The following is a 23,677-nucleotide window of genomic DNA, read 5'->3' on the forward strand; positions in this document are numbered from 1 at the left end:
CAAGCTGCCCCTGCCATTACTTTGAAAAAAAAAACTTATCCTCTTCACCAGCCCTACAAAAACAATTTTTTTTTCCTGACCAGCACTGCAATTTATGTGTTGTCTTCCATTACTAGAAGGAAAGCTTCTGGAGCTCAGGGACTGTTTCAATTTTGTATTGTCTTCCCTTAGAGTTTAACACAGTGCTTGGATATTTCTAAAAGTTCATTCATCACTCACTTATTCCTTTATAGAATATAGATATGTTTACATAAATAGAGGCAGTGTGATGTAGTGCATAGAACGCTGCCTTTGGAGACAGAGACATCTGACTTTTATAAGTATTAGCTCTGAGACCCTGGGCAAATCGTTTAGCCTCTAGATGTATTAGGCAATCTTTGATCATGGAAAAGATTATGTGATTTGATTCCCTACATTGCTGGACTCACAGATCCCTCATGTGTATACATTATGTATGTCTAGATATGTGTCAAGTTTTGCAAAGGATTTTGACATGTTTTCCATTCAACAATATGGTGAACCTTTGGGTTAATATGCTTGTTGTTTCTTTACTGGTTTGACCCTTTATTTGGGGCTTAGATACCTTAAATGCAATTCGAGTTACTGCCACCAAGTAAATGGTGGTGCCTAATTAGACAAGGATTGTTAACTACTTTGACAGAGGAGAAAACCGAAGCCAGCACATGAATCCACTTTTCCTAATGCTTAGTCTGGCTCTCTCTCCGTTAGGTTAAGAGCAGAACACTCCCAGTCTACTTTCCCTAAAGAGAATTGAAATTCTTTTCAGAGAATTTGTGTATGAAGGTGTGTTCAGGAAAACGCACTCCTCATCGTACCCACTGAATCACCCTTGAACACGGGATTTGTCAGGGCAGGGTTGGGGAAGGTAAGTCCCGTCACAACGGTTCGTTTTGGGGATGGACCTCCTCCCCACACTTCCACCACTCCCTAGGAAGCCAGCCAATTTCGAATGGGGAGAAGCAAGCAGCCTTCGGCGCTAGGAGCGCTTCCTGCCTGGCAGCTGGGGAGCCAGGGAAGGCGGAGCCCTGGCCTCGGATCCCGCCCGGGCAGCCGCGGCAGAAGGTCCGTCCCGGCCTCCTCCACTCGCCCGCGTAGATCCTGCCCCCGCCCCGGCCTCCCTTACAGCGCCTTCCTCCCGCGCTGCTCCGAGTGGAGGAGGAGGAGGAGGAGCAGGAGGAGGAGGAGGAGGAGGAGGAGGAGGCGGCCGGGTTTAGGCTCCTCCCTTCAGTCTAGGGGCGGCCCTGAAAAGCCAAAGGAGGGGGATTAGGGGCAGGTAGTGGGGACTCTGCATTTTTGATGCCGCGGAAGAGAGAGGAAAAGGAGAAGAAGGGGGGGGCGGAGCCGGGGCCGGGGCTGGGAACAGTGGGTGAATCCGGAGTCCCGACCCCCCACTAGTTCCAGCAGCCCCACCAGCGGCTGCGGCTGCGGAGTCCAGACACCAGAGAGAAGGGGAAGGAGGGCGGGGGGCCGCGGGCTCCTCCTCCCACACCCGCGCGGCCTCGGAACCCCCACCCCACAGCTCTCCCTCCCGCGGGGGCAGGAGGAGGAGGAGGAGGAGGGGCGGCGGGTGGAGGATCCGCTGAGAGGAGGCTGCAGCAGCAGCAGCAGCAGCAGTCTTTCCAGGGCCGGCCGCACTCAGCCATGTCGGCCGGAGGCGTCGGCACCCCCAAATCCCTGCCCTCCTCCGGGCCCAAGTCCTTGCTGGAGATGCCGCACCCTCTGGCCGGCCTGAGCGGCGAGGATGTGGCCGACGCTGAGCTCAGCCCCAGTCCGGACCTGCAGCTGCCCTGCGGTATGGTCGACAAGGTAGGGAGCACTCTGCCTTCCCCGGAGGCCAGGGGAAGGGAGGCTGGCTTGTCAGGCCGGGTGCAAACGTGAGCCGGGAGCTGCATTTCATGCGCATGTGGGGAGCTGGGCTGCAAGGCTTGGTTCTCCTCTCTTTTTCTCCCAGGTCCCATCATGGGGTCCGCCGGTTCTCACACTGTAATGTCCCGGTGACATCTATTGAGAGGAACATTTTTCTCCCCTGCTCTCTTCTCTGGATTCATTAACCTCCGGGAGGAAGGAGCAATGTGACTATCTATGCTCCTAATTAGCCGAACCTTTGTGCCTGCGCCCTGGGGGAATGGCCACTTTTCTTTCACCTACAGTCTCTGTGGAATGAAGGAGATCCGCCTTCAAATGTAAATGGCAGACGGTGGTTGCTTGTATTCTGCTTTTGACTTTTAATGGCATCGGAGGTTGTGTTTCTATGAACCTCACCAATGAGAGATGGTCCCCCAAAGTTACTGCCTCCCTTCACCTCCTGGGGGAACCCTGGGAAGCAACAGTTAATGGTTCCTACAGGAAGACTGAGGATCTTCACTCTTAACCTTGTGGCTTCCCTTCATTAAGTCATGTGAGTGACAGATTTCTGGTTCGGTTATGTGTGCGTTTCAAGTCAGGTGATTCAAATCTCCTAAGGGGTTGGAATGGTAGTTTGGACTAGAGTCCTGTGATTTTCACTTTGGTACTCTTTTAAAGTTGAGCAGATCTTAATTTTCTTGGCGGTAGGAAAATCATTCTCTCTTTTCCCTCCATCCTCCTTTTATAAATGGAGGTTCCTTCTCCCCCCAGGCATAAAGAATAATTTGAGAGACTGCAGAGTGTTTGGACTAGCAGGGGGGCTCAACCCATATCCTGTTACTTGCTATTTCAACATAAAGGCTTTGGTAACCCCCTGTAGTATCAAACGAGTATCAAAATAGCTTTGGCTAAATATTCACTGATTTCAGAAAATAAAAGTAGCCAGCATCCAGAATGGATATTGGACTAAAACTATCTCTGAGATGAGGCACAATTGTGGTGGAGATCTCTCCTTTGGTGGATTTAACTTGCAAGAGTCTTACTGCTCAATCCAGTAGTCATATAAATGTTGAAAACTCAAAATATGGGACCCTCAATGACCTGAAAAATCTAAAACATATAAATGAGAAAAAGATAAGTGGGAAAGGGACTTTAGAGATATATATGTACAACATATATACATGCACAGACATACACTCATATATATGTTCCTCTATACATATATATACATGAATTATACAGATAGCATTATATATATACATACATACATACATATATATATATATATATATATATATATATATATATATATAATCCTTTTTTTTCTTTTGGTCTGGAACTTTAATTTCATCAATGTAAGCCCATGTGGAAATTCCCTCCTGGTACTGATCAGAAACTCATCTGTAAATTATAGAACTTCCTGGTATCCTAAGAGGGAAGAATAATTGGCCTGTGGTTGCTCTATGTGTCTGGGGGTAGAATCTGAACCAGGTCTTTCTTTTTTTTTTTTTTTAAGATTTTATTTATTTTGAGTTTCACAATTTTTCCCCTAATCTTACTTCCCTCCCCCACCCCCCACAGAAGGCATTTTATCAGTCTTTACATTGTTTCCATGGTATACACTGATCCAGTTTGAATGTGATGAGAGAAAAATCATATCCTTAAGGAAGAAACATAAGGTAAAAGAGATAGCAAGATCAGACAATAAGATATCATTTTTTTCCCCCTAAATTAAATAGTCCTTGGTCTTTCTCTGAATACAAATGGTGAACCAGGTCTTTCTTACTCAAAGGGCATCAAAAATGAGACTAGTTTGCTTTTGCCATAATTGAACAATACCATAAGGTTTTGTGTGATCATTGGAGAGCAGCATCCTTGAAATACTTCTACTAAAATCTTTGTCTCCATATTTACTAGTTGTCAAGTTCAACCCTAGACTCACTCAGTTATGACCCACGAGAGTTGGGCGGATAGGGAAGAAACCATAGTCTTCATTGTTATATACTGCTTGCTTTCTTAGCAGGTCTCAGTTCTCAGGGAGGGAAGATTGTCCTTGAGGCATTATTATTAATTAGCAAATAATTAATAAAAGCATCCTGCAGTATATTAACTTCTACATTCTACATCATAATGACATAAGGCTGACTTTGGGCTCCCTAGAGAATGATTTACAGTGAGCTGCTTGTGTCTTTAGAGACCAAGTGATGAAGTTGTCTTTGATTTAGAGCAACAGATTTTCTTACCTTGTTTAATTTTTCTTTTTTATAAAATGTACACATCCTTTGGATATGATATGATTTAAGTACCCAAGAAACAAGCAAACAATGACTAGAGCCATAATGTTTCTTTGGTTAGCAAGATCCTTCCCCCCCCCCCCTTTTTTTAGGTTTTTTGAAAGGCAAATGGAGTTAAGTGGCTTGCCCAAGGCCACACAGCTAGGTAATTATTAAGTATCTGAGGCTGGATTTGAACCCAGGTACTCCTGACACTAGGGCCAGTGCTTTATCCACTTCTGGTAAGCAGTTTCCTTAACTGAGACAAGTCAACAATTTCTCTGCAACTCAGGTCCAAGTATCAGCTTTACTTTGCCATGGTATGGTATTATGGCCATTAAAGCTTGACAAATCACTTCACCTCTGAAAGTGTTTGCTCATCTGTAAAGAGGATAATCCTTGTACTGTCCTTTTTAACAATGTTGTGAGGAAGGGAAACAGGCTTGAAAAACAGGCTACTACTATTGATATATATATATATATATATATATATATATATATATATATATATATAAAACAGTTAATAATTTTAGGTGTGTTATGTTATAATGTTATAATTTCTAGAAGATAAAGTGTTCATACCAAAGCTGTAAATGATCTGAAAGCAGATGGCTAGCTAGCTTCAAGGATAGCACACATGCTTTTATGGATCATTTTGGTATTTCAGGGATTAAACAAAGGAGACACTTAATGGACCATCCAATATAATAACAAAAAAAATTTATTTAATAAAAGAATGGAAAAGATACACAGCAAAGATACTTGTTTAGTAGATGCAACTCGATTCATTTTTGTAGATAGGTCCATTCAGAAAGATGTGCGAAAGCATTTGTGAGGTGCTTGTGTGGTAGACTTTGTGATGGAACACTATTGTTCTATAAGAAATCATGAAGGACAGTACATCAGAATAGCTTGGAAAGACTTGTATGAACTGATGAACAGTGAATTGAGCAAAACCAGAAATTATACACACCAACAGCAACCATAGGTGATGATTAACTAAGATGGACTTGCACATTTCAATAGTTTAAAAAATCAAAGACAATTCTAAAAAACTTGTGCTAGAAAATACCATCATATCTGGAGAAGGAAGTGTGGAGTTTAAATGTAGACCAAAGCTTATTATCTTCAATTTTAAAAAAATTGTCATATGTATTTTGTCTTTTTTTTTCCCTCTCTAATGTTTATTTTCTGTTTGGATTTGATTAATACAGATCTATATTTATCATGGTTATACATGTATAGTTTATATTAGATTGCTGTCTATCAGGAGGAGGGAGAGGAGAAAAATGTAAAAAATGATTATTGAAAACTATCATTGCATATAGTTGAAAAAATAAATAAATAATAGTTAATTTAAAAAAAGAAGATATAGTCCTTGCCCTCACAGAGCTTATGATCTAGTTGGTAGGTAACATGTAACTAGGTTATAAGTCAGTCAATGAATACAGTGATAAAAGGACTGTTACAAAGTACTGCATGCTTATTAAATGATAATATAATATAGGCTTGATCACTATGGCTAGGATGGCTTAGAAAGTTTTCAGAGAATAAGCACCTGGGTTGGGCCTTGAAACATGGGAGAGATGTGGATAGACCAACTTTGATTAAGGGTGGTAGAGGTTTCTTTTCAGGAATAGTGAATTGGACAAAAAAGATTATGGAACCAGATTTTAAAGTATATTGAGTTTTAAGCCTGGGACATAGAACTTTTTTATAATCAGTAGGGAGCTACTGAAGGTCTTTGAGGGGAAAAGCAAAGCAGTATTTTAGGAAAATAACTTAAAACTAGAACTATGCCAATGAGAATGGGGAAGGGGATAGAAATGAAAAAGACTTGGGGGGAAGATTTGAAGTGGATCCAGTGACTGACTTTAGTAAGTAGGCAGGAGAAATAAATCAAAGATGATTTCTAGGTTTTAAACTTAAATGAGGTATAGTGGCACCACAAATAGAAACTGGGAGATCAGGAAAGAAAGCCTCTAGATCTCTTGACTATGGACCATTCAGTTCAAAACGATCTGTAGGGGCTGAAGATGTAGGAGCAGAGCTTAAGGAAAAGGACAGAATTAGAAAATTAGGTGTCTTTTTTTTCAACAGGAATACTGGAAGTAGATGAAATCTCTAGGAAGAGTGAGATTGTATAGGAAAAAAAGAACTAAAAATTTACTAAAAAGGACACAGCCCCAGCTCTCAAATTTTTAATTTTGAGTAATGTCCACATTTATATGGTAGAAGAGGAAATAAAAACAGAGACAGAAAAGATTCAATAGAGTCCTTATAATACCTTGTCTTTCAGTGAATTAGAAAGAATTATAGAGAGTTTTATATCCAGTGTTTAAAAGCAGTATAGATATCAAGGAATATAACAGAAATTCAATAACAGGATTTAAGGACAGTAGTGGTTGAGCATGTGATTCAACTTATTCTTTCTGGAATGAGTTGCATAGTAACATTAGAGTAAATACTTTTGAATCTTGATGTTTTTTTTGTAAAATACTTATTGTAAATTTATGTAAAGTTGAAACCATATGGTTGGTCCCTAAGACATGACTTTTAATTTTTTCCAGGAACAACCAGAGATGGTTGCTATTGTTTTAATAAATTTTTAATTATGTTTTCTGATTTTTACATCATCATATTTACCCCAGTATCCATCTCCCTTCCCCTCCCAGAGAACCATACCATAATAACAAAGTGCTAAGAAAACCGCAGTCACTGGTTATTGGCTCATTGCTGCAATTACATAGATACTGTATGTATATATTATGTTTAAAATATCATCTACTTTCTACAGCTAACTTTTTGCTTTAATTCTTCTAATAATTTCATTAATTTTGTATGTGTATACAATCTAATTTTTTTGGTTACAAAACTTGGTCTTGATTATTGTGACATTTTTCCTCTTAGAGAAATGCTTTAATTGGATCTAATGGAGGAAAAATTGTATGTTAGCTGGTCTTTTAAATCCTTGCCTATTGATTTTAATGTACATTTTCCTTATTTGGAACCTGTGAAAAGGTATGGAAAACTTACAACTTAGTTTTGCAATTCTCATTGTTGTCATTTATTAGCTTTGAAAAGCAAAAGAAGAGACTCTTCATTGAATCAAATAAATAACTCAAAATGAGTTGGTTTATAGTAGGTAACTTTACTTCTTGAGTCTCTGATTTAAATTCTTAGATGTTATAGAAGATTGGATGTGAAGAGGAAATATCCAGGGAAAAATTAAGGTATTATGGGAATAATTTCACAAAAATGCTGATAGTAATTCAAAAGCTACATCTGACCTTCCCTGAAACTAGTCTGTGTGTGAATTAGTATACATTATGTTGTAGAAGATGTCATTTTGGAAGGATATAATCAACATCTGAGTGCCTCAAACTTTATTTAATAATATAAAGAATTAGATTTAGTATCTTGACTAATTTTTTGAGGAACAATTTACTTCGTTTTCTGTCTCTCTTTTTTTTTTAGGTTTTTTTTTTTTTTTGCAAGGCAACCGGGGGTTACGTGGCTTGCCCAAGGCCACACAGCTAGGAAATTATTAAGTGTCTGAGACCAGATCTGAACCCAGGTACTCCTGACTCCAGGGCCGGTGCTTTATCCACTGTGCCACCTAGCTGCCCCACTTCATTTTCTCTTAAGTGATTTCAGTAAAAGATTGGGTAGAATATTAAATTTCCTTTATATTTCAATTTAGTTGCAATTTGTATCAACAGTAAGTTGAATGCACTACACACAAATTTGTGTAGCATAAATGAAAATAAAATATGCATTTATTTTAATCTACAATAGAGAAATAGTAGAAAGTTTTCATTATTTAATTCTGATAATTTAATAATTTTCATTATTCATATTCTGAAACTTCTTTCCCTGAATTCCTTGATCCACCTTGTAAAAACTCAGAAAAGACAAAAGCTCTTCAGATTTCTTGTTAATCTGCAGTTGTACCATGCCCGTTCTTTACTTGTTGACATTAGGAATTGTATTCTGCCTTCTTGTTTCCATCAATGGCGGTTCTAGCATGGCAGCTCTGTAAGCATTGAGGTCTTTCATAGCAAAGGTATGTCTCTGAAGACATGACTTGGAATTTTCCTTATTGGTTCTTCGATCAACTTTGGTTTTTAATTGGTTGCTAGTAGATAAGATGAATGATGTGGATGATCCTAACATAAAGAAAGAAGAAGCAAGGAATCACGGAAAGGGCGTTGGATTTTGGAGTCAGAGACTTAGGTTCCAATTTAGCCCTGCTCCTTCCTTATATATATGACTTTAGGCAGGTAACTATTTGATCTTCAGATTGTTTTGATCTGTGTAAGCATTTGGTTTTAAAGCTCATGGGGGAAATGACTCTTTTTCTGCCCATAGAAGGAAAATTTTTCTTTTTTAAAATGGTAGTGAAGGAGAATGGTTAAGGTTCAGTGGTGCAGAACTGATCCAGATACTGAGAAGTTGCTGAACCATATTACTGGGGATGATTTAGACCATCCAAACTGAAGTGATAACATTTTTTTCTGTTGGAACTCTCAAAGATTTGTCCCTTGAATAAAGCTATGATTTTATATTGCAGAAGACTTTGAAGTCCATCCTGAAGGAGATTTTCTTAGTTAATGAGTAAAGGAATAGGTAGATTCTTTTTTTTTTTTTTTGTTAGCAGAAAAGTCTCAGGGTATAGCTCATGATCAGGTTGCTAATGTACAAATTTGTGTGCCTGAGTTTGAAAAGAAGGGTATTTGGAGGACTGAATGAATGAATATTTATCAAGAACTTACACTATCCAGTATGGTTCACTCAACAAATGCCCAATAATTATTTATTGAATTCTGTCATTTTACTACTTTAACTAAGTAGCCAGGCATGGGTACCAAGATGCGTGCATTATGAGAAGGGTAAGTGTGTAATAAAAATATACTAAACAAAATCTTCAGGGATTTGTTTCAACAAAAGTTTTTTATTTGTTTTTGTCTAGAGAAGGGCATACTCCAAGTCTCACAAAGGTAGTGAAGATCAAGGAGCTGCCCCGAATCAAGCAAGATCACTTAAGACCCCTCCTCCTCCCCATCCTCTCTCTCTCTCTCTGTCGACTCATTGGTTAGTCTTCAGAATTACATTCTACTTGAGAAAATCTACCCCAGAAACAAAGAAAAGAATGGAAGGTTTTCATAAAATATTACCTTACTATCCAGATTACCCCACCATTCAGGATTATAACAATCTTATTGAAATCTAAGTCTAGTAAAAATAGGTTTATCATAAAGTTATGAACTTGTCTAGAAACAGTCTATTAATCCTTCCAGTTAGTAAAAATACCCTTATCCAGAAAACAGATGGTATTACACGTCTCATTTGGAATGCAAGGTCTTTCTTCTAAGAATAGTGGTTCTTTTTCTTAATATTTCTTAACCCTGAGAGGACTTCTCTAGGAATAGTAACCCTAAGAAGGTTTTTATTGGAACTATTCCACTCAGGTATTTTTCATATAAGGGAAAAATTGAGATCTCTGGTTCTTCCACCACTAAGTTATATGATCTGGAGCAGATCACTTAGCTCATCTTTGTTTCAGTTTCTCCATTTAAAAAAATCGGAACATTTCCCCCTCTATGGGTGAGACAGAATTCTGGGATACCATCTCATTCTCTGTGAGCTAAGAGTACTTTTACCATCTCTCACCCCTTCCTGCCTTGCGAGGGAAAAAAGGTGAATATATTTAAAAGATATGGAAACAAAATTATGACATTTTATTCATTGTGATTAATTTAACTAGAATGTTTATAAAACAGGGTTAGGAGGATATGTTGTTGTTGAATATTATTTTCTATAAAACTTGTAATTTTTAAAAATGCTGCCTGAATCTATCTAATTGCAGGGGTCAGGATGGTTAGTGTGAGGAAGTAGGCAGATCTGCTGCTGTTGCTGCTTGCCCTTCCTTCTTGAAGAAGATGATGACTTCAGGAGGGATGATGCCATGACAAGCACATGAATTGGATTTTAGTGAGGGGGTGCTGTGCTAAGTCACCAGCCTCACTTTCTTCTCCAGAGTCATCTGGGTCCAATGACCAGATATGAATCAGGACAACTGGAGATGGCTTGGATGGGAGACAATCAGCGTTAAGTGACTTGTCCTAGGTCACACATATAGTATCAAGTGTCTGAAACTGGATTAGATCCCGTGCTCTCCTGACTTCAAGGCCAGTGCTCTATCTACTGTGCCACCTAGCTGCAAATTTTAGCAGGCAGCTCTCTACTTACAATAATTCAAGATCCTCAGCCTTTCTAGAGGTGGAGAAGTTTGCTCCTAAAAGTTTTCTCCTACACTTTTCTAATATATGGAAGCTAAGATATCTCCCTCCTTGGATACATGGGTCAGAATTGTGACATAATATTGAATGTATCAGGCATATGTACATAAACAATTATTATATTCTATTTCTTTGAAAGCATGTAAAATTCTGTTAGTAATTGCTGTAGAAAAATAGGGTTTTAAAAGATACCTGTAATGGGTATTGATCTCATAGATTCTATATTTAAGCTTAAGTTGAGTAAAACAGTACAGTGGTGTTGCTGTTGTGATACTATGTTGTAGCTTGAGGAAATATAGTCCTATTGTTTACTGTCCATAGCAATAAACTGCACTGTTATCTAACATTATTTTCCAAAAACCATTTCCTATTGATACAGATTTATCTATTTTTTGCTTTTGCCCTCATCTGTATGGGGATTTGGTTTCAAGGCTCAGAATGGAAATGACTCTTTTCCTGCTTGGGGAAGGGAAATGAGTGTTTTTTTTCTTCTTCTTCTTTTTGGAGTGCTATATTTGAAAGTCCCTTAGCTACAAGCAAAAAAACCCCCAACAAAATATAGCTAGAGAAGTAAGAGTCAGAATCAGTTGAAACTCAAATTAAGAACTTGCTTTTATTGTGTATATAGGGCACAAAACAAACTGTAGAAGAATCAAGGTATATTTGATTGGGAAAGTTCCCTGGTTTACTCTTCTATGCTATCTTATTAGTATTGTCAGATATGAGAAATTAATCTTTTCTGGCATGTACTGCAAATCAGCATTAGTTAATCTTCTTGTCTTCAAGCCTCACATCATCAAATAGGAAGAAGACAATGTCAAATCTGGTTTTTCATCATGCCATAGACAGTGCTTCTTGGGTAGAAGTTCTGAGAAGTTTTTAAGGAAGCCTTGAAGAAACTGATGTTGGAAAACTTCTATATAAAGTAAGAATTTAAACCATGGAATAAGGATGATGCCATTTACTGAGAAATGATAAGGAGTCTCTGAGAGGTCAGTGAAAGGAATATATTGATCACCATCAAGTAAAGAAGTATATGTTTGGGTATTGTTGTTTTCTGGTTGTTTTCTTTTTTTTTTTAAACTGATTATTTTATGTTATTTGGAGAAGAAACTTGTTCTTCCATTGAAGATTTATACCTGATGTACTGAGAGGTTTAAGTGATTTGCTCAGAGTCATGCAGCCAATGTGTGTGAAAGTCAGGACTTAAACCCAGGTCTTTTTTATTCTGAGGCTTACTCCTGTCTACCTGTTGCTCTGTGATATATGAATTAGAAATTTCATGATGGTAAGAACATTCTGATAGATATGTTAAAATGGAAAGTGTTTAGTAAAAGACCCTCATAATTCCTCAGTCTCTGAATTTTCTCAGGTATATTTTTGAGTATACTTGATTAGTGTTTTGCCATTTTGAGGATCTGGTTCCTAGAACCTTTTAGAATCAGAGAAAATTGTTAATTCTTGAAAAGGTTAAAAAATGAGATGCATGACTCTTTGGGTGAACGATGAAATATTTACCTGCATTTCTTTCATGTCTTATCTCCTATTGACATTGTATTGCCATCTATCCTAGTCTTTCTTCTCTCCCTGTCAATTTAATTCTTCTGTGCATCCCCTTTTAATATAGATAGTTCTATGTAGGTGTGACATTTGAACAAATCTTTTGATCTCTTTGTCCTTTACTTTTCATCAATTATAAAATGATGGGGTTGGACCTGGTGATCTCTAAGCTTCCTTCCAACCTCAACATTTTAGATACCTAAAGAAATCTAAATTTGACACCATCTTCCTATCCACACTTTCTAACTATTGCTCCCCATCATTCTACTTCTTTTTATGCCCTTTAGACTTGTATTTTCAACCTGGATTGTTTTTCTTCTTTTGCAAATTATGAGACATGAATTATGTCTCTGGCACCCTTTAGTGCCATATCTTCAAAACTCAGCCTGTGAAATGCTTATGATCCACCAGCAATGTGTGCATAATCTGTTTTCTAATTATGTAACCAAAAATTTTAGGGGAGGCAATTTGATGTATGAGTCTGTCTCACAAAATTGTTTTAATTTGTTTTGCTTTGTGAGCAACCTCTCTATCTCTTTTTAATGCTTTATCTAATTTTCCCTTTTCCTAAATTACTGACCTAATGAAAACCAAGTGCAACCTCAACATAGTTCTAGCCCTGCTTCCATTTCTTGGGTAGACGTTATCCTTTGTTATTAAATGAGAATGGGGGCAGCTAGGTGGTGGAGTGGATAGAACACTGGGCTTGGAATCAGGACCTGAGTTCAAAAACCAGCCTCAGACACTTAATAATTGCCTAGCTGTGTGATCTTGGGCAAGTCATTTAAATCCCATTGCCTTAAATAAATAAAATATTTTTAAAAATTACTGAATGGGAATGGAAGGAAGGATTAGTCTCCTTTCTTTTCTGTTTCATTTCAGGATCATTTTTCTTATCATTTCTTCTGTCTTACATTTTGAACACATCATTGTTTCTGTTCTCTTTGTCTCCCTCCTCCATCTTTTTTACATCTCATTGGGACTTTAGTATTTAAATTGTATTTGCTTGTTTGCTTTCCTGCTCCTTTCTCCTATCTGACACATAGATATGACAGTTATATGACAGTTTTTACTTCTTAGTCTCTGTTGTTTGGATATTTGAAATGTTGACCCAAGACAATACATTTAGAGCTAGAAAGAACTTTAGAGGCTTTTTTGTCTAACAAACTGATGTTATAGAAATTGAGGCCCAGAGAAGTTAAAATGACTTGCCAAGTAGTATGTAATAGAAGTAAAACTTAAATCCATATGCAAAGACTCCAAAGCCAGTGATCTTTCCTTTGTCCTATCTAAAACCTGGTAGGTATCTCCTGCTCACAGCTGTCAGATCTGTTATACTGAATTGCTCCTTAATAACAATGGGGCCTCTAACCTTTATCCTTTTCCTTTAACCTCACCTGGTCTGTGAACATATTGTGAGAGTCTGTGGATGTTGTTGATTCTCCTGACCTCATTATTGGCTATTTCAAACTGCTATCATGAACTCCTACAACTCAGTGGTTTCCTACCATCTCAATTCTGAGTTCTCCACATCACTCCTTTTGTTATAATTTCAGGCCATCAGAAGTCTTCCCATAAAAGAAACAGAAATATTTGGGTTTGATGATTGCATTTCATGCTAGTATTATACCTCAGTCTGGAGAAAGCACACATTTCTGATGTAAAATTTTCATCAGAAATTAAGATCCAAGAGACATTGGAAAGAAGTTTTATTAAAGTAAATTAGTTATGATAAAAATGTAAACATGGTAGTAGATAGAGGTCTGCCTCAGTGGTAAAATAGAGGTAATAATAACTCCTGCCTCACAGGATTTTTGTGAAGATCAAATAAGAGTATTATAAAGATATTGGCATATAGTAGGAACTTAATAAATGCTTGTTCCTTTCCTTTTTCTTTTACCCTTCCCCTCAAATTGCTCCTGAGTTGTTCTTGTAATTAAATTAGGTTTTCATATCATATATCTTAGGCTTTATTATATCTGTTGTGAGTTTGACTTGACTTGAGCTTTTCCCTTTACTCCCCTTGCTTTATGATCCTTGGTTAACAATTAGACAATAACTAGGACAGGAATGGATGGGTTTCTTCCATGTTATATTGTCATGAGTTAATAAATGTGAGATGCTAGTGGAACTCTTCATCCTGTTTGATAATCCTGTTGTTCAACTCCCTCTTTAACACATTCCCCACTGTAGGAGTTTAGATACTGTCTCTTCTCCAAGTTCACTTTTCCCTTTAAACTTCCACAATAAATGAGCAACTTTTTTGACTCCAATTCTATCATACTCAGCATATCACTGTTCTCTCATCCTCCTTTATCTCTTCCCACCCTCAAAGGAAGAAGAATCTTTTCTTTAAATAATAACCCTGTATCTGTGTTCTTAATCTCAGAACTGATATCTCAGAACTGATACTCCACCAGAATTGTTCCTATATTTCTTTTCCTTCTCTAGCTTTTGTTGTTCTTCGTGGTGGTGGTGTTGTTTGAGACAGTGTAGTAGGTAAAAGTCCTTGACTTAAAATCTGAAAACAATTCTTGCTCTGACCCTTGCTGTGTGAACTTCAGTGACTTATTTATCTCTTAAGACTTTAGTGTGTATAACTGTAAAAATGAGATAGTTTATAAGCTACCTTATGGTATTGTGTGGAGAAAAACACCAAGTAAACTGAAAGGCATAGTGTGAAGATGAACTATTTTTATAAAAAAAAGTCTCTCCATACTACATCTTTTCCATTTCCTTCTGACTGTGTTCAAATCACCTCTTGAATAAATTTATATCTCATGTTTCCATTTCCTAATTACTCAGTCTCTCTGAATTATGGCTTTTAAACTTCACTAAAACAGTTTTGATAATACAGTTTTTGCTTTTTGGTTGGATCTAAAATGATCCAGCACACACACACACACACACACACACACACACACACACACACACAAATTTTCTTTATCTCAGTTTTTCAACTTTTAAACCTCCTTGAAGCTCTCTACCCCAAGGTTTCTGAGACAATAGATAAATTGAAAATATGTGTTCCTGTGACATTTTCTTGTTTTTCTCACCATTTTATTAATTTACATGCTTCCTTCTTCCAATACTTAGCACAGGATCTCACACTTAATAAATATTTGTTGACTTTTTCATTTTGCTCACTTAAGATTCAACCCCCATCCTTTAATGGAACTCATCTACTTTCTTGTCTTCACATATGGCTCCTATGAGGGTGATTTCTTGGGACTGATATTGATATCAATTCTATCCCCTGAAGCTCTAGTTCTGTTTTTTTCAGCAACATCCAGGATCTTGTCTTGCCTGCCTATATTACTGTCACCTCAAACTTAGTAATATCAACTAAATTGTCATGATCCCCACCCATATTTTTCCATTTATCAATACAATAGTTACTCTTCTTGCATCTATATTTTATTTCTTTTCTCACTATAATCATTCTAGTTCAGATTTTTTTCCTAACTCCTGCACAGTTATAGGAATACAGGCATGCTTTAAGTCTCTTCTCCTTCCAATCTATCCTATATCTAATCTGTGTGTGTGTGTGTATATATCTCATTCATTCCTCACTGCTTTGTGAAAATTTCCTTCAATGGCTCCTTGTTGTCTTTAGAATAAGCCCAAATTCCTTATCTTGAATCAATGCCCTCCATGATCTGAACTCAACCTATCTAATCATTTTTCCTTTGATCCTCTATCCAGCTTGAACCTTCTGCTCTGGCCAAACTAATATATTATGACTTATTCTCCTAATCAATTATGTCTCTATCACAAGAACCTTTACCTCTTATCATTTGCTTATTACTACTACTACTACTACTAGCTTGTTATGTCCTCTCTGCTTCCTTTTCACCTTGTAATCTTCAAGACACAACCCAAGTTGCCCACAGTAATGGTTCTATCTTCTGCAATTCTGTAAAACTTATAATGGGCAGTTGGTTTGTATATGCTGCTTTGTACTCTTGCTTGTTTTAAAGCAAATATTTTAACTTCCCAACCAATTGAATCTTTTCCATCAAAGAGATAACAATTCCTACCTTTTTCTTTAGCCACAATATAGTAATATGATGTTCAAATGTTTCAGTTGTGTGTGGTTTTTTTGTGACCCCATTTGGGATTTTCTTGGCAAAGATACTAGAGTGATCTTCCATTTCCTTCTCCAGCTCATTTTACCGGGAAAGCAGGGTCAAATGACTTGCCTAGGGTCACTAAGATAGTAAATATCTAAGGCCAGAATTGAACTCAGAAAATCTTCATTACTTCAGGCCTAGCATTCTCTCCACTTTGCCACCTAGTTGTCCTTTATATAGCTTAGTACCCTGCAAATACTTCAAAATTGTTGCTTTGTTTCTTCCACTGTAGTTTGAGTACTACATTCATAGCTTTCTGTTCTCATTTCATAGCTCCTAAAGCTAGAAGGAACTTGAAATCTAATATCAACAGATCTGTTTTTACAGATGGGAAACTGAGACTAAGAAAAATGAAATGCCTTGTATGATATATCATATTGCTAGTAAGTAGGTGAACTGGCATTGGAGCTTATGTCCATAGCTGTTTTTATATACCATCACATTTAAAAAAAAATCATACCATTCCTTCACTATGTCAGGACTATGGCTATGACTTCCTAATTGCTTTAGGTCTCTAATGTCACTCTTTCCTCCAATCTGCTTCAATCCCCACACTTCACTGCTTCCATGAAGCCTTTCTTAGCAGCAGTGCCCTTGATGATCTGACTACTTCTGACCCTGTTGTCACTCACTGTAAGACAGATTTTGTTTTTTGATTATATTCAGTATTGTTTTTCTCTAACTGTGAGTTTGTTGAAGGCAGGGAGTATACTTTTTTGCCTTGGTATCTTTAATCATTTAATTTCCTATTAATAAATACTCTCTCTTATCTCTAATTCCCAAATCTATCCATTTAATTAATGATGCTTAATGAAGAACAATAAATCATACTTGAAAAGGGTGTTTATTTCAATGAATAAAATATTTATGATTTATCTTTTATTCCTATTCTTTTAAATTGTGTCAATTTGTCCTTTTTTGTTGTTGTTCAGTTATTTCTTAGCAAAGATACTGGACAGGTTTGCCATTTCCTTCTCCATCTCATTTTACAAATGAAGAAACTGAGGCAAACAGGGTCAAGTAATTGCCCAGAGTCAGAGAGCTAGTAAGTATCTTAGGTTAGATTTGAAATCAGGAAGTTGAACTTTCCTGACTGCAGACCTGGAACTCTATCCACTACCCCATTTGCCCCCTTATATTTATATATAAATTTTATATTAATTAGTTAGTTTGAGCTTTGTTCTTTTGATTCTTTTTCTTTGTTGTTGTTTGTTTGGATTCAGATAATTTCACAAGGGCAGCTAGGTTGTACAGTGGATAGAGCACTGGCCCTGGAGTCAGGAGTTACCTGAGTTCAAATCCAGCATTCAGACACTTAATAATTACCTAGCTGTGTGGCCTTGGTCAAGTAGCTTAACCCCATTGCCTTGCAAAAACCTAAAAAACAAAAAAAAAACCCAAACCAGATGATTTCACAATACTTTTTTAGATGTATTTATAATGCTTATAGATATATCTCTGAACATTTAGCTTCTTAAAACATCTTTGTAATAACACTTCAAAAAATCCATAATCACATCATGGGATTTTCTTAGTATACTTCTAGATTGTTTTATCAAAAGACCCCACTAGTTTACCATTTATTCCACCACCAACATGTATATATATTTTGCCCCATACTCTTACCAACACTATATTGGAGATTATTTTGATGGGTAGGAGAAGCTCTTCCAAAGTTGGTTTAATTAGTTAGTGAGTTCCTCCTTCAAGCAATTATTTTTAATTCCTATGTAGTGTTTACAAATTCCCTGTTCTTTCACCATGTTTTCATTGGTATCAGATATTGACTTGTGAATATTTTTATAATTTCACAATAATTTTAAATGTTAAATGTTTGCCTTTGTCATAAGACTATTTTTAACCTAATTTTATACTTAGACTATTTAGTTTTGTGGAATTGAGTCTATATTTGTGTAACACTTTCTATGTATGCACCATATGGTGTACTAAGTGCTTTAAAATATTTCTCATTTTGATTCTCCCAATAGCCCTGAGAGGTGGATACTGATTGCTATTATCTCCATTTTACAGATTTAGAAACAGAAGCAAATAGAGGTGAAGTGATTTGGTTCACACAGCTAGTAAGTCTCTGAGGCCAAATTTGAACTCTTAACTGCCCTGCTACCCCATTTAGCATGCCTCTCCACAACTCCTCCAGTATCAACTAGTCCCATCTTTTATCACCTTTGCCAATTTGCCAAGTATAAGGTAAAAACCTCAGAGTTTTTATTGACTTTTTTCTTGCTAGTGACTTGGAGCAATCATTTGTATGGTTGTTAATAGTCTGAAATTGTTCTTGTGAAAGCTGTTCATATACTGTGACCACTTATCCTTTGTGGTATCTGTGACTCTTCAGTTAACATATATCTGCTAATTTCCTCTATGTTTTAACATCAGACCTTTATCAGAGAGAGATACTTGTAAAATTGTCCTATTTATTATTGTGAACTTGAAAACATCAACAAACTTTATCCTTTCTTAATATAATCAGAAAAAAGAGGCATGCATATTTAGCTACAAACTTCCACTACAAACAACTTTGGGATTTTTTTTTTGTATATTCAAACTTAACTTGGCCGTTCCAAAACTGAACTGCTTTTATGTCATTTTCTGAATTTTCTTTTGATCTTTTTTGTTTATTTTTTAATGATTCATTTCTTTATTTTTATTCTTTCCTTTTTTTCTTCCTTTCTTTCTCTCTTTCTGTTTCTCTCTCTCTCTCCCCCTTTCTCTTTCTGGCTTGCTTTCTTTTCTTTCTCTCCCTCCCTCCCTTCCTTCCTTTATTTTTTTTTTTCTTTTCTTTCTTTCTGGTTTTTGCAAGGCAATGGGGTTATGACTTCCCCAGGGTCTCACAGCTACTAAGTATCAAGTGTCTGAAGCCAGATTTGAACCTGGGTCCTCCTGATTCCAGGGTCAGCGTTCTATCCATTGTGCTATCTAGCTGCCCTTAGTGGTTCATTTATGCCCCTCTCTTCCTTTTACTAATATCAGTCTTACTTTTAGCTCTTCCTTTACTTACTCAAACAAAACCTTCCCTCATAACAAGCAAACTATGCAAAGCAAGTTCTCATATTGCCTGTGTCTGAAAATGTGTCATTCTTTATCTTAACTTCATCACCTTTCTGCCAAGAGGTTCAAAACAATGATCAAAGATCTTAAGTTTTTGCAGTTGCTTTCCTTGGCAATGTTTTTTATGTAAATTATCCTTCTGGTTCTGATCACTCCATTTTGTACCAGATTTCTTTTATCAATCCCTTCTGTTATTTCTTTTTTTAATTGATATATTTTAAATTTTCCAATTACATGATATGAAAATTTTTCAACAGTCATCCACTTGCATATTTATAAGTTATACACTTTTCTTTTCCTCTCTTCCCCCCTCCTCTCCTCAGTGGTGAATAGTCTAGTGAGCATTGTACATGTACATTTGTATTTAATATCTTTACATATTAGTCATTTTGTATGTGAGGAATTAGGACTAAGAGAAAGGAAAGAAAACTATGGGATATGAAAGAAAAACACAAGAGAAATTTTAATAATGTACATAGTATTCATTCAGATTCTGTGTTTTTATTATTGTTTTTTATCTGGATGTGGTTGGCATTGTCCATAACAGATCTCCCAGGGTTGTCCCAGGTCTCTGAACTGCTGAAAGGAGCTGTATCCATCATAGTTGATTAACTCACAATGTTGTTGTTAATATATACAATGTTCTCTTGATTTTGCTCCCTTTACTCAACATCACTTCCTGTAATTCTTCCCATGCTTCTCTAGAGGCCAATCATTTGTGGTTTCTTATAGAATACACAATAACTTTCATATATCATAACTTGTTCAGCCATTCCCCAATTGATGGGCATCTCCTCACTTTCCAATTCTTTTCCACAACAAAAAAAAAGCTGCTACAAATATTTTGAAGCAAGTGGGACTTTTCCCCATTTTTTACGGCCTGGTATTAGTATTGCTGGGGGTATGAACAGTTTGGCATAGTTCCATATTGCTCTCCAGAATGGTTGGTTTAGTTCCCAACTCCCAACAACAGTGCATTAATGTCCCAATCCTCCTACAACCTCTCTAATATTGATCATTTTCCCTTTTTTGTCATCTTAGCCAATCTAATAGGTATGAGGTAGTACCTCATAGTTTTAATTTGTGTTTCTCTAATCAATATTGATTTGGAGCATTTCTTCATATGATTATATAGCATTAATTTCTTCTTTTGAAAACTACCTGTTCATATCATTTGACCATTTATCAATTGGGGAATGACTTGTAACCTTATAAATTTGATTCAATTCTCTACATATTTTAGAAATGAGACCTTTATCACAACCCCTAGGTGTGAAAATTGTTTCCCAGCCTTCTGTTTTCCTTCTAATCTTGGCAGAGTTGGTTTGATTAGTGCAGAAACTTTGTTATTTCTTGTAGCGCAATAGCATTCTATCATATTCATTTATCATAATTTGTTTAGGTCATAGATTCTTGAGTTTTAGTAGTTACAGAATCACATGTCAATAAAGTGAAGTATATCCTTTTTCAGAATAATGTTTTGTTGCCTACAGTCATAATTGAAGGAGATGCTAAATTTCACTCGGAAGATAGAGTAAAGATGTAATTTTTTCCCATCAAATTTTATGGACTGGCTCAAAACTATGCATCAACCCTAAGTTATGAACCTATGAGTTAGTCATTTCTCCATTGATTCACACTTTGTTTCAAATTCTTTTTTTTCATAACAACAAAAAGGAGATTTTTGAATATTTTTGAAAGTGGAGTCATTTCTCTTTTTCTTTGATCTCTAAGTTATAAGCCTTGTAGTGGTGTTGTTCATTCAAAGAGTATATACTGGGGTGGCTAGGTGGCACAGTGGATAGAGCACAGGCCCTGGAGTCAGGAGTACCTGAGTTCAAATCCTGCCTCAGACACTTAATAATTACCTAGCTGTGTGGCCTTGGGCAAGCCACTTAACCCCATTTGCCTTGCAAAAACTAAAACGAAACAAAACAAAACAAAGAGTATGTACAGTTTAATAATTTTGGGGGCAATTTCCAAATTTCATTTCAGAATGTTTGAACAGCAATGCCTGTTCTCTCGCAACTCCTTCAACAATTACCATATTTCCTTTTTGTCATCTTTGCCCATTGGATCAGGTAGAAACTCAGAGTTATTTTAATTTGTATTTTCTAAATATTAGTGATTTGGAGTATTTTTTTCTTATGATTGTTGATAGCTGTCATTTCTCTTCCACCCCAGGATTTTACATTTATTTGTTGAAGAATGGCTTTTCTTTTTATTTTTTCTGATCATTTATATTTTCATCCTGGGTACTTAATCAGAATATTGTGCTTGGATTAGTCCTCCCAGGCACTCTTGGATGGGTTGGGCAGATCTTATTTAGCCCTGTTCCCTCTGTAACTTGGATGCTATTGACTGAAGGCCTCATCCTCTTATCATCGTCCCTTTGCCACGGTTTCCCAGTTGATTATTGCAAATTCTAGCCTTGGCTTATTTCTATGCCATCTTATTCTTTTTTTGTAGTTATTTTTCTTTTTTTTTCCAATTTCCAATTAAAAATTTATTTATTTTGGAATTTTACAATTTCCCCCCTAATCTTGCTTCCCTTTCCCCCACTCCCCACAGAATATGCCTTCTTATTCTTTCATGATCTTGTAGAAAGTTGGTTTCCATCTTCTGCCTGGTCTTGACAGATTCTAGTAGAATATTAAATTTTACATTTGTCTCATATCTCTTGTACCCAGTATTCAGATATTCTGTTAGCTTTGTTTCTAGCATGTGGTTCCCAGTGCTCCGAAAAGTGCTTGGCTAACCCCTGTCCACCTGTCAAGGGACTTCTGAAGATTGATTTTGAATCCCTGCAGCACTTTACATCAAACAAAGATAGTAAGACTAAGTCATTCTTAATGATCAATTAGATTAATAGATTCTGCAATTCTGGGATAGCATTTTAGTTCTTACTTAATGGGAATTACACTAGACACCCTTGTCACAGTCCATTTAGGAAGGCCAAGATAGATTTGGAAAATGATTTTCCCTGTATTTTTCATCCACTAGATGCTCTCAGGCTTTTCTTAACAATGTGTGTATTTATAAAAAGTAATAAACATTTCTTCTTCTGAGTTGTATTTCATACTCTAGGCAGCTGCTGCCTTGTGCATCCCCAGTCTCAGTTCTGCTTTAACTGACACTGTTTTCTTGTTAGGAAGAGTTGGGGAGAGAAGGTGGGAAGGAAAGGAGGTGGGAAGATGAAAAGTTTTACCCCAGCACTCACTGTGCCCAGTGGTCTTTTCCTGTATTTACTTTCTTTCCCTCTATAGTTTTTCCTAATTACTTTTTGACTTAAAAAAGAATTGATTAATGACCAGGCTCTGAATTCCATTCTAGAAGTGGAGCTCTCAGTTTTAAGGTAGGTCTGTACTTTTTTCATCTCTGTTTAGAATATGAGTCTTAGAATTATAGGATATGAAACAGCATCTACATCAAAGATCCTCTATTTCATTGCTTTGAACATTTGCTCTGCTGATACAGAGAGCTTTATAGTGAATCTGGGGACTATCTTTGAGAGCTGCTAATGGTTGAAACATTTCTCATTTTTATAATCTCCAAGCTTAGCTAACATAGTATGCCCTAGATCAAAAGCTTTGCTATCTTGGGAGTAATAATAATAATAATGATAATAGAATTTAAATAACACTTTAATGTTTAAAAGTACTATAATACATTTTTATTTAATTTTGACCACAGCTTAAGAAGGTAAATTTACATAGCTTTTGAGACATCAGGGCCCCCTGACCATTTGAAATGAGATACCAGAATAGGACTTTAATAGAGAAAGCTTTAATTTAGGAGATAAATTGACTTCTCACCTTTCTGTAGGTTTTTTTAATTGTTGTGCTCAAGTTTCTAAAGTAGGTATTAGTTGGGGGGAAGTAGTTTTTATTCTCCCCTTTTCCTGATGCTCTGATTCTTAACTTTTCTGTGCTTAGTGGCAGATTCTCTTATAGTTTTTTTAGCAGCTGTTCAATCCTACCCTCTTTTACATAATTATATCATGCTGTTTGTGCCATCTGTTCTGAACTGAGACACTGAGCTCTGTGGTATTGTGTGGCCTTGGTGCCTTTACCCTAGAGAGCACAAATACTGTGGCTCCACCAGCAGAATCTATTTCTCTTCCCTGGTGTGTTAGTTTGCAAAACTTTTGACTGAAATGGTTAACCCAACTGTGCCACATTTATGGTGGAGTGGACCATGATGTCAGCTTATACTTTTAAGTAATATGTTGGTAGTAAAAATATGATTGGCATATTTATTTTTGATTAACCTGTTTAGGTTGACATGACAGAATAATGCTTTTGCCAAGACCTCAAGCTTTCCTTCTTCATGTCACCAAAGTCTTAGTGAGTTTTTCTGCAATGACCACCATTGGTCATAACCCAGAGACTGACAGATTGTTATTCAAATTTTAGGGAAGGCTAGAGCTATCTATCCCAGTCAGCAGCATTCTATATCTAAGATTTCAGAGTAT

At 36.7% G+C, this 23,677-nt stretch overlaps 1 protein-coding gene across 1 annotated transcript in view; it reads left to right on the forward strand.

Annotated features, from left to right (window-relative positions):
- Positions 1 to 1,615: 1,615 nt before the first annotated feature.
- The window catches only part of SNX30 (sorting nexin family member 30), a 196,851-nt gene continuing 174,789 nt past the window's right edge, over positions 1,616 to 23,677 (forward strand). The window contains exon 1 of the mRNA XM_074202797.1: positions 1,616 to 1,827. Within this exon, the coding sequence (XP_074058898.1) occupies positions 1,663 to 1,827 (165 nt within the window). The 5' untranslated portion in view covers positions 1,616 to 1,662. The remainder of the gene's footprint in view (positions 1,828 to 23,677) is intronic.

The sequence above is a fragment of the Macrotis lagotis genome, chromosome X (assembly GCF_037893015.1).
Source record: "Macrotis lagotis isolate mMagLag1 chromosome X, bilby.v1.9.chrom.fasta, whole genome shotgun sequence".
NCBI classification, from domain to species: Eukaryota; Metazoa; Chordata; class Mammalia; order Peramelemorphia; family Peramelidae; genus Macrotis; species Macrotis lagotis.